The sequence below is a fragment of the Ctenopharyngodon idella genome, chromosome 13 (genome assembly GCF_019924925.1).
Source record: "Ctenopharyngodon idella isolate HZGC_01 chromosome 13, HZGC01, whole genome shotgun sequence".
Taxonomy (NCBI): Eukaryota; Metazoa; Chordata; class Actinopteri; order Cypriniformes; family Xenocyprididae; genus Ctenopharyngodon; species Ctenopharyngodon idella.
Window position 1 is genome coordinate 23797626 of NC_067232.1, and position 15919 is coordinate 23813544.

General features: G+C 38.8%; 1 protein-coding gene across 1 annotated transcript in view; it reads right to left on the minus strand.

The window, feature by feature from the left end:
* eif2ak3 (eukaryotic translation initiation factor 2-alpha kinase 3) overlaps nucleotides 1-15279 on the minus strand; it is a 36063-nt gene extending 20784 nt beyond the window's left edge. The window contains exons 1-2 of the mRNA XM_051918225.1: nucleotides 14782-15279; nucleotides 1809-1938 (exon numbers count right to left, since the gene is read on the minus strand). Of these exons, the coding sequence (XP_051774185.1) occupies nucleotides 1809-1938; nucleotides 14782-15077 (426 nt within the window). The 5' untranslated portion in view covers nucleotides 15078-15279. The remainder of the gene's footprint in view (nucleotides 1-1808; nucleotides 1939-14781) is intronic.
* Between the last annotated feature and the right edge of the window lie 640 nt (nucleotides 15280-15919).

Consider the following 15919-nt stretch of genomic DNA (forward strand, 5'->3'; position numbering starts at 1 on the left):
ATATTTTATAGGGCTTAACTCAAGGAAGAAGAAAATCAGTACAGGGTTCCCGCTCCATTGGTGCTTGGACCCCTAAATATATGAATTAAGACTTTTTAAGACCCACAAAAACCCTGAACCAAGTGTAAAAAATAGGTTAAACCACCATTTAAAACAGGTGTTGGTTGTGGCATTTTTTAAAAAAGTTGCCAGCCACCACCAGCATTTTTGCTCATTTTCACATAAGGGACTTTCGCACCAAATAGTTCTAGGAACTAGCCATCAGTGTGGTTCCTCGAGAACAACCGGTGGATGGAGGATGCTGTGATAGAAGCTGTGTTTGTTGTGTGTCGTGGGTTTTGTGATAACGGAGATGGAATGTAAACGCATAATTTATGCAACTGAAAGAGCAAAAAAGTGGGGTTAAGAGACAAGATCCCCTATGAAACTTGCAGTGTTACATATTATCAAGGCGGAGAAAAGAACACAACGACGCTGCAGACAACAGGCAAATGCTGTTATCACTGTTTTCCTTGTTTGTGGAGTAAATTTGTTTACACTAAGGCTGCACGATTTATCACATGATACGAAAAATAACATTGAAATCGCGATTCTTAGTGCGATTATGAAATTGCGAAGGCTGCGATTATTTTTTTATGCGCAGCTTGTCAATGAAGTATGGCTCCAAATGCTAAATCCATCTGAAAGCACTGTATGTTTGAGTCGCTTATAATGTACATTTGAAAAAGCAACACGTGTCAAACATCTTTCCAGACATGAGAAGCATTTATTAACATCTTGTCCAACAAAAGACAACATTTAATAACATGTTTTTATTCTAAACTCACTTCATAACGACAGTTGAGCATCCTTCTGTGAGATGATGTGGCTTCTTACACAGAATAAGGCAGTCGTGTGTTTATTAGTCCTGTTTAATCAAAGCGTTTCAATCTTCTGTTTATTTAGTTACAGTGATAGTATGATGCCCATTGGGATTTCCTGGAATGACGCGTTTTATCTACTTTGGTAGCAGGGCATATTTGGAGTTTCTGCGCAAGAGTGCCCTCTGGCTTTCAGATGCAGAAGCATTTACTACTGATCACAGAGCCGTACAGCTCTGACAAGTTGCGCATAAAATAATCACAGCCTTTCCCAAATCGCGTGCGATAAAATTTGCGATAAATCATGATATATCGTGCAGCTCTAGTTTTCACAGCTTTTTAAAAATGCCGGGTACGACATGCGTTTGGCCAATCAGTGTACAATAGTCCAATAGTGCCGGTTTAGATCCTACTCTGAAGTAGCAGCTAATTTAGTTCCACCCAAAAGGAGTTCCTAGAACTAAAATTATTCCTAGTTCCTGTATGCGAACAAGCCAAAAAGTGGGTACTTCCACCAATAGTTCTAGGAACTATAAAAAGGTTCCTCCGGTGCAAAAGCCCCTATAACTTTCATGGCCCCCAGAATATTTTGTTGTATTTTGAATATTCTGTAACACGTTTTATTCTAGCTTCGTGCATTCTTTTTTTTATCAACACTAGAATGTGAGCAAGTTTCATAAAATAAAGCAACATTTTGAACAAAAAGCTGAGAAAAATTGTGTTTTTTTCCATAGACTACAACATGCTTTTATCACTCTTTTCTGCTCCTTTTTGCCTGTGATTTGATCTTCAGATTCTCCACTCTGAAGTTGCGTAATAGCACCACCTACCTTATAAGAAAAGCCAGAAAATTCTGTCAATGGCGGGAAAGCACTGCGTCATAAATGACGGAAAATTCCATCAATGGCAGGGAAAGAGTTAAAGGCTGTGAGAATCTGTGTGCAATACCTCTGGTTTGCTGAGGCTAGAGGACACTAGACAGCCTGAGCCCACATCCAGGTCCCACTGCTTGCGTCCCTGGTTCAGAGGATCCAGAGCTGCGATTCTTCCATCCAGTGTGCTAATGATCACCAGAGCCCTGTCAAGCACATAATACACACAGGTTCACATATTGTACAGTGAAAAGGGTTTCCTATCACTCTATACTGCTCACAAGACCTTTTCCTACTGCCTTCATCTTCAAGTTTCCACTTGAGGTAGAGATTATTGGATGTATAGGAAGTATGTGTCGCTATTAAATTGTGACTAATGCAATGTTATGTTCAATAACCAATAAATGGCCAATATTAAAATTCTCTATTTTGTATTTACAAATAAAACACTAAAAGATCAAATCATTTTAAGTCCTTCAAAATGTTCCTATGACAGTATATATATATATAATATTTATATTTATAATATAAATATTTTTCAATATTTTTAGAAAAAAACAAAACAAACAAACATTATTTTATAAAATACTGAGATCTAATAAAAAATAAAAAAATCTAAAATCACTGAAAATAGAAAATGTTTATTATCCATTTAAAAAGCTGTTTTAATTCATAGTTTTGGATTTAATACAAGGATGAATTAATCCTTCAATTCTTATTGTTTATAATTATTGTATATTGCATCTAATGTCTACAATTGACCAACAACTGGCCGATTATACTGCCTTCATGTCAAAATATCACTTTTTTTTTTTTTTTTTTAGTACTATGTGATAAAAGCTAACAAGAACTGAAGCCAACACAGGACACTTCATGGCTAAAGTGCCAGGGAACTTTTTAATGGACAGGAGCAAGGGTAGAGAAAGCAGGACTAAGAATGAGTCACTTTGATCAAGTCTAAGAGAGTTAACACATCCCTCCAGACATCAACACTGATGAGGTCAGAATTTAAGGGCACTTCAGTTCTGCTCATCCCGGTGCTCTGGGCCAACACCGTTTGTTCTCGTTCTCCAATAGGATTGAAGAGCAGAAAATGCTATAGCACAGCACTCCTGATTGGCTGGAGGGCCCCTCCAAAAATATGAGGGCTGATTGGTTGTTGCTAAGCAGTGGGCATTGTGAGAATGAATGAGGACACTACAGTGGTCCCGCCCAGCCAAAAGAGTGATTGAGAGAAAGAAAAAAAAAAAAAAAAAAACGGAAGAGAAAGAGAGAGAGACTGGTGATAATAAAGGGAGAATAACAAATCCCATTTTCTGGATGAGATCAAAGAGTAAGTGAATTCCACAGGCTGTTTAACCTTAGGAAAAATAAAAAGGAGAACAAGTGACTAAAACAGAGGGAAAAGCATTTGAGAAAAATTGTAAAACTAAATTGAGTTTTGCACTATGAGTTTTGTAGACTATATTGTAACACAAACTGCATAAAAAGTGCCATGAGATATAATTAAAGTCAATGCACACAAAACCAAACTGTGATAGAGACTAAAACTAAACTTACGCTCGAGTTAACAGTGAAAATGTCTTGTTGTTTTCTGTTATTGCCGCCTTTGTATTTCTTTTACTTACCCTTTCATTTTAATGTCTGTTCACTTTAACCTACTATTTATGTCTTATTTTATTGTACTGCACTCGCACATCTTCATTTTCTATATTACCTGTTTCTGTACTATTTATCTGTTTCAGTCACTTTTCCCACTCATCCGGCATATTTACGACTGTCAGCACTGGTGTTGAATTCAAAAACACTTATATAATGTTAATGTTATACTAAACGTTAATATATAAACACTACTATTTTCATGGTGAAAAAAAAAAAGATTAAAAAAAAGTATCAAACTGGTAAAAAAAATAAATAAATAAATAAAAAAAAACTTCATCTTACAGCCTTTTTAAAAGCCTGAATGCTCACAAATGACGCTCACCCTTTTAACTCTTTCAACATTATTCCTGTCATGCTGTTTAACACTCTTTGCACTTACACATAAACGGATACTTAAGTGTGCTTCCACACATCTGTGATCCCTCCCTCTCACTCTCACTTACTCTCGCGTCTCGCTCTCTCAGAGGAAGTCAAGAGAATCTCAACTCAGACCTGATGTAAACAGACTGCATGGAAAAAAAAAAAAAAAAAAAACTAGGGTATCTGAGGGGTTTGGTCCAATCATAGGAGGCTTTCCTCCTCCCTCAGCCAATCAGGGATTAGATGTGTTGCTGCACTTTCAATCAGAAACCACTCCTTTAAAAAACACCAGCCAATGGACATAAAAAGCCCACTGTAACCATGCCACAGTAAGCAGCTCTTATCAGCTAAGTGTGCGTTAGCAAGTACCACTGCAAAACACACACTTGCACAATGGGGAGCACGTGGCCAAGTTGTGAAAACAGAGGCACACCCCTGCGGAGAAGCCACGGAATTCATGACAGGTTAACAGAGTAAAGGACTTTGTGCAGACACAATTGCTTGACAAGACAACCTGCAGAAACCTGATACAGCAATTAATCATTCAACAATGTGATTCAAGCAACAGTTTAGTCAGAAATTAATAATCTGTCATTCTTTACTCGGCTTTGTGTTATTCAAACCCCCATGACTTTCTTCTGTGGAACACAAAAGAAGACGTTTAAAAAAAATGTTCAGGCAGCCATTTTTCATACAAAAACAGTGAATGGGGACTGATTCTTGTCAAGCTCCAAAAGAAACATAAAAATCATTCATGATTTATGTTATTTCTTTTAATGTTGCAGACAGTCACATATTCCATTGTACAGCGAAATTCAGCAGGCTAAACGCAGTCATCTCAAGGAGTCGTGCGACCAGGAACACGTTCCTCACAAGTATTTCGCATCAGATTTAAGTTTTTTGTTAAACTTTGAATTTTTTGACCAATATAAAATCTGCTTGGTTTGGAAGTGACTCCTCAGTCAGCAGTGCTTCATGCGTTGCTACACTATTGACAATGAACCTTTTTTGCACACAAAATTTTGCCCAGGTTTGCTAATGTGATCTCCTGAACCCACGTGATAGCATTATGAGAGGAACAGACTGAAAAAAAATAGCTCTAAAGGTGTCCTTGATTATGATTTCACTTTTTTAACTTTAGTTAGTGTGTAATGTTGCTGTTTGAGCATAAACAACATCTGCAAAGTTACAACGCTCAAAGTTCAATGCAAAGGGAGATATTTTCTTTTACAGAAATCACTTTTTAAGGACTGCAACAGCTGGTAGGGACTACAACAAGCTTCTTCCTGGGTTGGTGACATCACTAACCCCAAAATGTACATAAACCTTGCCCTCAGGAACACGCAACAAAGGGGTGAGTCCATGTTGGGCTGCTTTAGAGAAGAGGAAGAGTTGTTGTAGTAGAGTGTTGTTACTATGCCGTCATTTTACGCTGGACTGCTTCACAAACGAGGGTAAATTCAACGCTGGATTTGCACAAAAGATTAACATGACGGCACATGTTAGTCGATGAGTTGAATCAACTCCACAGCAACTACATAAATTTATCCACTAACCATTCAGAAACGTCCAGTTTCATTCTAAAAGTTTTGAACAATGTAAGGCTGAACACCGTTACTGACAATCCTCATTTTGGCTGCGTGAGATTCTCCAGCTTTGTTGTTGTTGAGCAACCGAAGCGCGAGCTGTTAAAGCTCCGCCTCTCTTCTGGAAAGCGGCCGGGAGCAGCAGCTCATTTGCATTTAAAGGGACACACACAAAAACCGTGTGTTTTTGCTCACACCCACATAGGTGCAAATTTGACAAGCTATAATAAATAATCTATGGGGTATTTTGAGCTGAAACTTCAGAGACACATTCTGGGGACACCAGAGACTTACATCTTGTGAAAGGGGCATTATAGGTCCCCTTTAAAATCCAGTTGACATTCTGCCTAATATCCCCTTTTGTGTTCTGCAGAACGAAGAAAATCATTCAAGTTTGCATGATGAGGATGAATAAATGACATTCATTTTTAGATTGACTCTTCAAGTAGCATGAAGACAACCAGCTTTGTTTGTTTGTTTATAATTTAGAACTGCGCCAGCTGCCCACGGCAATACTCATGGACAGAGACAGATGAAAAATGGAAAAGTAAATAAATAAAAACTCATTTATAAAAGGTTTTAAATCTTTAAAAAGTCTATTTAAAAAAAAAAAATATCATACTAAATATGGCCTCACTTCATTAAACACCTTTTCATAAAAATTGATCTAGGAGTTAAAACCATCACAGTCCAGCTGATATTGCATATTGCACATGCATCTGATCTGTATACGAGTAGGCACTGTTGAATAAAAGTCTCTGAAGGGGCAAAGCCTACAGAATCCACCGAGTTTCCAAAGTGAAAGGGATTTTCTGCTTAAGTGAGCACACAATATATAGCACTGCAGTGGCATGCAGAGCTCAGTATGGAGTGTTACACAAAACGTTCGGCAATGCATTTCAAGGTACCATCTTCCCCAGGCAGCATCCGCAGTACACAAACATGTCCATAACCGTATATCTCAACTACAGAAGAGAGAAACAGACTCACTAGAAAATTCAGCCCCTCAGATGCACACAAGGAGAAAAAAAAAAAAAAAGTGAAGCGTGTGCATTACTTGTTGAATATATGGTATAGTGCTGGGCGGTATGACCAAAAATCTATAAATCACAGTATTTTTAAGATTCTGGCCTTTTTGCGGCATATCACAGTATTTTTTTTATTGTTATTACTGTTAAACCTATTATTATATAGGTTTATAGGCTAGTACCTTATTTTATAGTCAGAAACACTTAAAATGGTGGTAATCAAATCAATTTATAAAAACAATTTAGTTTATATTCAAATGTAATCAAATGAAAATGTAATAATTCCTTATATTTTTGTTAAGTTTACGATTTAAAACAAGTATGAAAATGTGTGTGATATTCCTTAAAAATAATGTCTTATTAAATTGTATTGTTATTTTTACTACTACTACTACTACTACTACTACTACTACTACTACTACTTTAAGAAGTACATTGTACTGTGCAATAGTAAAATATTTTTCATAATTTCTTCAAATCAGAACAAACTTTTATTTTGGCGGGTTGTAATAAAGACCTTTGAGTTTCTGTGTTTTAATATATTATTACTTGATGTACACGCTACTGTGCAATCGTAATATATTTCTGTTATAATTTCTTCAAGTTAAACCAAACTTTTATTTTGACGGGTTGTTGTGAAGACCTTTGAGTTTAGACATGATAGTTTTATCAAATGAAATGGTGAAATGCTGGTGGGAGTTAGTTGTGCGAGTAATATATTGTTGGGTTATAAAGTTAGAACCATTAGTAAGATAGTTAATAGAGGTCCCCTCTTAAAGAGATAGTTCATCCAAAATCAAATGATGGGAGTGACTGGAGGATGAAATTTTGAAGCCCAAATAAGTGCATCCATCCATCATAAAACGTATTCCACGTGGCTCCGGGGGGTTAATAAAGGCCGTCTGAAGTGAATCGATGCATTTGTGTAAGACAAATATTAAAATTATAAAGTAAAATACCGAGAAGCAGCGTGCAGTATGCTTTATGATGGATGGATGCACTTTTTTGGGCTTCAAAATCCCATCCTTCAAACCACTCCCATTATAAAGCTTGGAAGAGCCAGAATATTTTTAATATAACTCTGATTGTGTTTGGCTGAAAGAAGAAAGTTATATACACCTAGGATGGCTTGAGGGTGACTAAATTATGGGGTAATTTTTTCATTTTTGGACAAGCTATCCCTTCAATACACTCAGCGCTCTTTGTGACCATTGAATAGATGCAGCAATTGTTTCAGCTATGCACCAGTATACCAGTATTTGAAAAATACATAATCATACATGAAATTGAAACCAAGCACTAATGTGGTGGACCACAAAACTGTGACTAACTGCATGACAATGAGTGTGATTATGTAGAAGAGAAAGATGACCAGAAAGACTAAAAAAAAGAACAAAAAAAAAAAAAAAAAAAAAAAAAGACCAGCATTTAACGATATAGTTCACCCATAGATTTACGTCTTTCCAAACATGCATGTATTTTTTTCTTCTGCAGAAACTAGATATTTAGATATTAAAAATGTTGGGAACCAAACCATTTTAGTTGACTTGTATTGCATGTGAGAAATTACTCAAAATATCTTTTAAGTTGCACAGAAAAAAAAAAAAGGTTTGGAATGACATGAGGGGGGAGTAAACGACGACAATTTTCATTTTGAAGTGGACTATCCCTTTAAGGGTAATGCAACCCATTAAAGAAAGTTGCATTGTGCTGATGGTAGTCTCCTTCATCATACAGAGTTTTTCTCCATGTATTGATTAAAGCATTTTCTCAGTGTGTGAGTGTGTGTGTGTGTGTGTGTGTGTGAATGTTTAATCTGTCCTCTCACTCCATGTCACGTTCTGACACGCCCAAGCTGCTATCACCATGCAGAACTATAAGCGCTTCTGCCATCTCAATTGACCTTGCTAAATTCAGTTCATCTTGCACTGCAATTCCAGCATTCCTAGCTTCAGTCTAGCAATGTTTTAATGATAAAATGAAACCAAACACAGTGAGGCACACCTGTATGATTTTCAAAGCACTGCAACACTTGTGTGCGGAAACCACCACCACAAACTTACACAACTAATCACAAGAAAATGAAAACCACATACTAATTCCACACAAACTAATTCCACATGTCACAGGTCACAGTCATTTCACTCCTCTTTAACTCTCATCATCTTCCTCCTGTTTCTATCTCTCTAACATGCGCGGTGCAGAGAAAATCAAAACTCTGTCACATGGTGCTGCTCTCTTCCTATTGGACGAGTCCTGGCCTTGATCTAGGTGGCTGATTTGTTGTTGCTAAGCAGTGAGGAACCAAACTACAGGAAAGCCGGGGTCCTGTCTACTGGGTCCTAGCGCCTTTGGTTTTGTGTCTCGATGTCCCCCCTTTACTTTCTCCCTCCTCGTCTCCCCAATCTCTCCCTCTGCCACACCTCTCCCATCTTCCCACCCATTGCTGCAGTGCAGTAAGGTGTGTCCTCTGCAATGAATGAAGAAACGGCTTTAAAGAATCAAACCATAAAAGGAGCAAAAAGACCAATCAAGTCCAGAGTGAGCGTCGCCACATGGGTAAGAGTAACACCACCAATTCGACATCCCTAAAAACACACTGTGCATAAAACCAGCCTTGTTTTTATGGCCTGAACAGATTGTAAGATATTAAAAGTGCATGACAGTTGAAGTGGAAAAGTTTGGCTCTGACTGCAAGACGACTAAGTCTTACCTCAGAGTGATAAACTTTATTTGAAACCATGAGATCTTATAAAACGAATCTGACAGCTTCTCCATAGTTATCTAACCATCAAGTCAGACAAAAAAAGCCCACAACAACAAGCACACGAACTCTACCCTTTCCTTCCCTCCTGCTCTCTCTCTCTCTCCCAACTCAAATTCTGAGCACTTTTTCCTTCCACTCATCTAATTGGCCAACAAGTTTGCCAGCTCAGCTCTTCTGATTGGCTGTTGCTAAGCAGTAGGCAGTTGGAGCTAGACGTCTGGCAGAGTTTGCACCAGGCAGCGGAGAAGCAGCATCACCGTGAGTGTGTATTTGTGTGTGTGAGTGTGTGTGTGTATCAGTGAGGGCACCTCGAGCGAAGTGTTCCTTCCAAAAGGTCCCTCAGGAATCACCAGCAGTCCAAAAATACACACACAGGCAAAGCTGAGCTACATTAGACTATAGGCCATACCTGGATCATGTTCGCCACTGGAACTACCAAAACCGCACAAGGAGAACTAACAAGTACCACAAACTAATTCAGTATTCTGTACATTTAAACAGCAGTTGTGTTGCCTAGTCTTTGCTCTAACAGCAGCCCAGTTGGTTGGTTTGTTTTGAAGATCTTCTCAATATGTCTTGTATTTTATTTATTTATTTAGTTTGTATTTTCCTGCCATCAATGGACTTTATGAACAGAACAAGCTGTTGAGAGCGTCTTTATCACAAGTGATCCCCACAATCTCTGCTTTTGTTGTGAGTAGATCTCTCCAGGGTTAGACTCCCATTTGCCAGTCGACCATGCTGTGCAACACATAAAACTGTCCCAGGAGAACACCATCCCCCAGTAAAGCTGTTCCAAGTCATGGGGAAGGCCTGAGGGTGTTGATTATCATCGCTGTGCTACTGAGAAGTGCGCACAAAGGTCTTGTTCTTGCGTTCATGCATTATCAATAAAAGCCAGACATTTGCTTGTTTATTTATATGTGATTGACAGTTTTTGAACGCTGCACATAAATGCATGAGATCGTTTGATATTGTGGATCATGGGGAAAACGCGCAGAGGTGTGAGCGAGCGCTTTATCTTGGCAGCAGGTGTGAAGGCAGCTGCTACTCTCACCCCTGTAGAGATACCCAACCAATGCAGTGTTAAACACACTACACACAATTCCCTCGAGTGTGCATGACACATATAACTATGCCACCAGAAACAAAGACCAGCCCCTCCTTGCAGTGATGTATGGCTACTGTCAAGACCAAGTCCCGGCAACTTCACATTAAAACACCAGCACTGAAGTGGTGTTTAAAGCTGGATTTCCAGCAGGCTATTCATACAGATGAAGCATTGTTGCACTGATCATTTGCAACACATCTTGTAGGGCATGGAAAGTTGACATCTTTTTTTCCTGTTACTTGGGTAAATGTCTTTGTGGTTGGTATAGAGGTTGCAAAATGCATGCATGTTACCTTTAGTCATTTTTTCCATAAACTGCAAATGATATGGAACTTAATTAGGCTGATGTAATGAGGTGACTGTACTTTATAACACAAGCAGCAACCCATTCAATATACCAAAAGTAGAACTGAGGTGGTCAGTCTGAGTGCCAGTCAGGTGTGCAATTAGCTGTGGTAGATATGTTGCTATCAGCAGTACCAGAGCAAAAGCACATCTCATTCATTCATAATGTTGCACTGAAATTGGATATTTTGCTTTTTAGCTGTTGATTCTGATGAAACTTCTGTCATCATTTACTCACCCTCATGTGGTTTCAAACCTGTATGACTTCTGTGGAACATAAAAGAATGTAAAAGTGAAAGTTGTGAGTGGAATTTTTATCCTTTAAACATACAAATGAAAGTCAACAGTCACAAAAGCTGTTTAGTTACCAACATTTTTCAAAATATCTTCTTTTGTGACATACATACATACATGTTTGGAACCATATTAGGTGTAGTAAAGGATGACAGAATTTTTATTTATAACAGATAATTCTTTATATTTAAAAGCCGATAACTAATATGGACCAATACATTTAAATTGTTATCATTTTTGAGATCCTGATTACAAAAACAAAAGTTTCAACATTAAAATCCATGTCCCAAGCACTTCAACATAAATCAAAGCACATGACATGCAGGAAAATAAAATAGTAGGCTAAATCATGCGCACAATTTAAAAATTGAGGGAACGAATTAGTAAATCGTGTGCACAATTTACTTTTTTTTTTTTTTCCTGCATGGGGATCTGTACACTGTTTGAACCAGTGTATATTTTAATTTAAAATTAATTTTACACTCCTGTGGCCAACTTATATATATATATATATATATATATATAAAAAAATCTATTGCCTTACAAATAAATGAAATAATGCCTAAATAATGCTAACAAGTCATTGAACATCATTACTTACATATAAAGAACCAAAATTCATGTGACATGGATAATATATTAGAATAATAGCCTCTGCATGGACAATAATGAAATGAACACCGAGAAACTGAAGCGCTTTGTTAGTGGGTTAATTAACTCAACCAAACTCATCAATATGAGAACAATCAGATATTTGTACAACATAAACATTGGGGCTGGGACAATAAATCGTTGCTTCATGAATCGAGAAATTATTCTGGATCGATTCTGAGATTTTCCGAATGCATCGCGATTCTCTCTCTAGTCGATTCTGAGCTTAGTTTTTAACAGCAGTGCGTGCTTTAGAAACAGCTGTACTTGAACTCAATACACACACCACTTGAACATTCTCATTCATACAGTTTGAAAAGGTTGAAGAGAATTACAAGGGTGTTTGCAGTGGACTGTTTACATTAATCTCGCATCATAAAAGCATTCTGAGGTGCAAGTACATTCAGCGGAACGCACAAGCGCTCTTCTTCGTGTGCATTTGAGCATGCAGTTAAAAACTAGCCTTGAGCGGCATCTGCTATTCTCTCGATTCAAGAGAGAATCACGATGCATTTGGAAAAATCTGTCAATTTATTGTCCCAGCCCTAATAAACATAATACAACTTGTATCTACACAAAATGAGGCGAATGCACAAGTGAACTTGAACTAAGTTACGTGCTAGTCGGAATGTGTATCTCCTGCTGTGAACGCGCTCTTTTCCGTAACAACACGCTAAAACGCGGCAACTAAACTCAAAGAATTCACAACGTTTTATTACAATAGTGTTCTCATTATAATGTTACGTATATCATAGTCCCAAATCCAATCATAGTTATTAATGTCAGACCGCCTTCCGTATTCAACTTACGAAGAAAGTGTAAACTGGCGTCGCGTCAGTAAAGCTTTTTCCGTAAGTTGAATAGGGAAGGACAAGCTTTTTGAACTGCGAGAGTTTTACACTTTCTTTGTTAGTTGAATACGGAAGGCGGTCTGGCGGAAGCTAGATATTTTACTTCATAACTTGTTAAATATGATTTTTTTTTTTTTTTGACACAAACGCATCGCTTCGCTTCAGAAGGCCGTTATTAACCCCCTGGAGCCATGTGGAGTGCACGTTTATGATGGATGGATGTGGATGGAAGCACTTTCTTCAGCTCATACTCGTTGATCCTGTTCACTGCCATTATAAAGCTCGGATGAGTCAGACTCAGGATATTTATTAATATAACTCTGACTGTGTTTGTCAGAAAGAAGGAAGTCATATAAACCTAGGATGGCTTGAGAGCGAGTAAAGCTTGGAGTAATTTTCATTTGAAAGTGAACTAATCCTTTAACTGTATTTTCCTTTTCAAAGTGATTCCAATCAATTCAAAACCATCATGGCGAACAGTGCACATCTGAAGTGTCTCAGCTGATGGAAAAATCCATTATTTATCGGCTTTAATAGATCGACCAAATTTTCGATAACGATAACATTAAAAACGAACATATATCAGCTGATACCGGTATGGTGACTGATATATCGTGCATCCCTACTTCAAATAAATAAATAAATGCTTAAATAATTGCTTAAGTGTCAAAAAGGTGTTTCACCTCTTGAACATAACCATAAATCCGAGTCAAAACTATACAGAAGTTGTAACAGAACAGGTCACCTTTTGCCTTCAAAGGTTTCAGAAGAATTCTGAGAACTGGCAAACCATCTACAGCCCGAAATTCCTCTCTCTAACTCAAGTGAGGGTTTTTTTCCCTCCCTTTCATGCTATTTAAATCTTCAGGATGCAATCTGTTCTCTGTACTTCAATACTGCTTCCCCATTTTAAATTTCTTTTTTTCTAAAGCCTGTAAATATCAAGACCAGATTCCGGTCGTGCCAACTTGTGCTTGTTTAGAAAAATCCTCCATGAATGGGTGCGACACATCGATGTGACAGCATGCCGATGGTAAAGGAAGGTGTGACTGAATTTTTTTTTTACTGCAGTGGAGCAGATCATGTGTTCTCCATGATATTATCAGGTCCTGTGACATATTTGTAGAACAAACATTTCCACCCAAAACAAAATTGAGCTTCAGCTAAAGAAAAAAAAAATGCTGGGAGGAAAGAGTCACCTTAAAGCATTTTAAGCAGTCAGAATTTTGGGTTCTAGGGCACCAAAACAAACAGCTCCTGACACATTTAATCTTAAATTAGTTTTAAAGCTAGATCACCTGACCTCCCCATCCTCCAAGTCGACATTGATTCTTTCTAAGGTGGGGCAGAGGGCTCGGATGCGGTAACACACTGATATTACAGTCAGCGGAGCAGAACGACTAATTCCCACCACAAACAAAAACAAAACATCCGGAAAGTTGGAGCGCGCGGCTGGGCGCAGGAGACGCGTCTGTAGTCGCGCGCTGAGCAGCGGTTTTACGTGCGTCAGCGCAGCTTTCACTGCCTCCAGAGACCGCAGTCGACTGATTTACACCGGCTTCCTCTGTTATAACTGTAGTACAAATACAGAACTAATGACTTAAGAAATATTTCCCATACAAACCTATAAATACGGCATTGTTAATGTTAAAAGCTCAAAAGACGTCTCTCCATTAATGTCACCGTAAACTGAACCTTTTAAACTTCTGTTTACAAATAATATTTAAGTCAGTCTCCGTCAGGCTGGCACGCATTTCACGCCCACACTCAAAACACTGCAGCAGTTCTCAAGACAGAAACAGTCTCCTTAGGCTGTGACAGCAGTAAAACAAGTTTGAAACTCAAGAAAAACAGTTCTGTGTGTATAACATAACGCAGTCCAAGTATATGAGACGCTCTTTAAGTTCATAGCACACGCTCAACACACTGAGCGCGATAGATATGTGATCTGCAATCGCTCTAACATAAGGCACTCCAAGTATATGAGATGCTCTAAGTTCATAAACACAAGCGATAGATAGGTGAGATAAATGTTCTGCAATCGCTGTCAGTCATCTGTATCTCCATAGCAACAGAAAATGTCCTAACTTATTAGATTTTTGCTAACTGCCTACAAGTAGCGTTGTTATAAATGACAGCGTCGATCGAAAAATGACTAGCAATGGAATTAATGGCAGATATAAAGTAACTGTAAATGTTTGAACATATTTATCGTGGACCAGCAGGGAGAGGTCGACTGCTGCAAACATCCGCCCATCACGAACTCCAGCTCACGCGAACTTTACTGAAGTTGAATAACACGTCTGAAAGCAACGTGACAAACTAAAGAATGTGTCACACGGCCAGACAAACGGGAAACTTCTGCTAAGACTCGGTGGTAAGGTAACTGCCTACCTCCGGTGCTTATGGAAGTTTGCGTCGCTGTCTCCAGACGGCTCTTCGCTCTCTCCCGTCGAGCCGTAGTCGTCGTCCTCTACGGTCACTTCTCCGAAGCCAGGGGCTCCTCCGACGTTGTCCAGTGGCCGCTCCATAACGGCAGCATGTTCCGCCGCCTCGGTGTTCGGCGTCGGGGCCACTTCGAGTTCTCTCTCTGAGAGAGACTGACTTTGCAAAGTAACCGTTAACGTTCTCAGAACAAGCAGCAGCAGCAGTGATATGCACACGTTTCCAAACTGAAACCCCCTTTCCATTGGGACAAGTGGCACATGAGTAGTTAGGCAATCACATACCAAAATACAGAGTGAATTTTAAAAACTAGTCTATAAAAGGCGTTGTACAAGTAAATCCGTAAGCTATTAGGTCTCTTTATGTTGTCCTCTCTTAACGTAAACATGCACTCCACAGCACCATGTTATTCCCTTTATACTTGACGTTCGCTGTGCCGTGGTAACGTCAAGCCCCGCCCCGTATCCAAACGCTCATTGGCTGCGTCTGGAAGCAAATCCCTGCAGTGTGTGCTGATTGGTCTGAGCGTTTGTCAATCTTCACGGCTCGTCTACTAAGCAGATTTTGATTGCTTCCTACAACTGTCTTTTTCAGTGCAGTCTGTTGACGTGGTCGGTCCTCTATGCACTTCATTCCATTGGACGCTTTCCTTGTCACTCAGAAATAGAGGCGGGAGGAAAGGCAGCCTAGAGCCAAAGCAAAACAAGTATGGCCGTCTACTGAAGTATATTATTGGCTACACCCTAGAGTTTTAGCCAATAAAACAGTAGCGTTGACTCCAACTTGATTCATTGGTATGTTTACGGAAGCCGCGAAAGAAATCTAGTCAACCCATTGGTCTGACACGCCATCAATCAAAATCAGCACTACTGTGATTTCTAACGGAGGGGCGTTGCTACTTCTTTTTGAGTGAATCTGATTGGGTAAAAAGTACGAGGATGGAAATAAAGACGTGGCCGTTTGTTTGCGGATAAAAAGTGAGGTCATGTTTGACAACTTCATTTCCGGGCCTTTTGATAGGAAAATAAATCTGCGCTCATACCTTAAACAAAATTTAGTAAGTGCAACAGTTTCCTTTAATTTCATA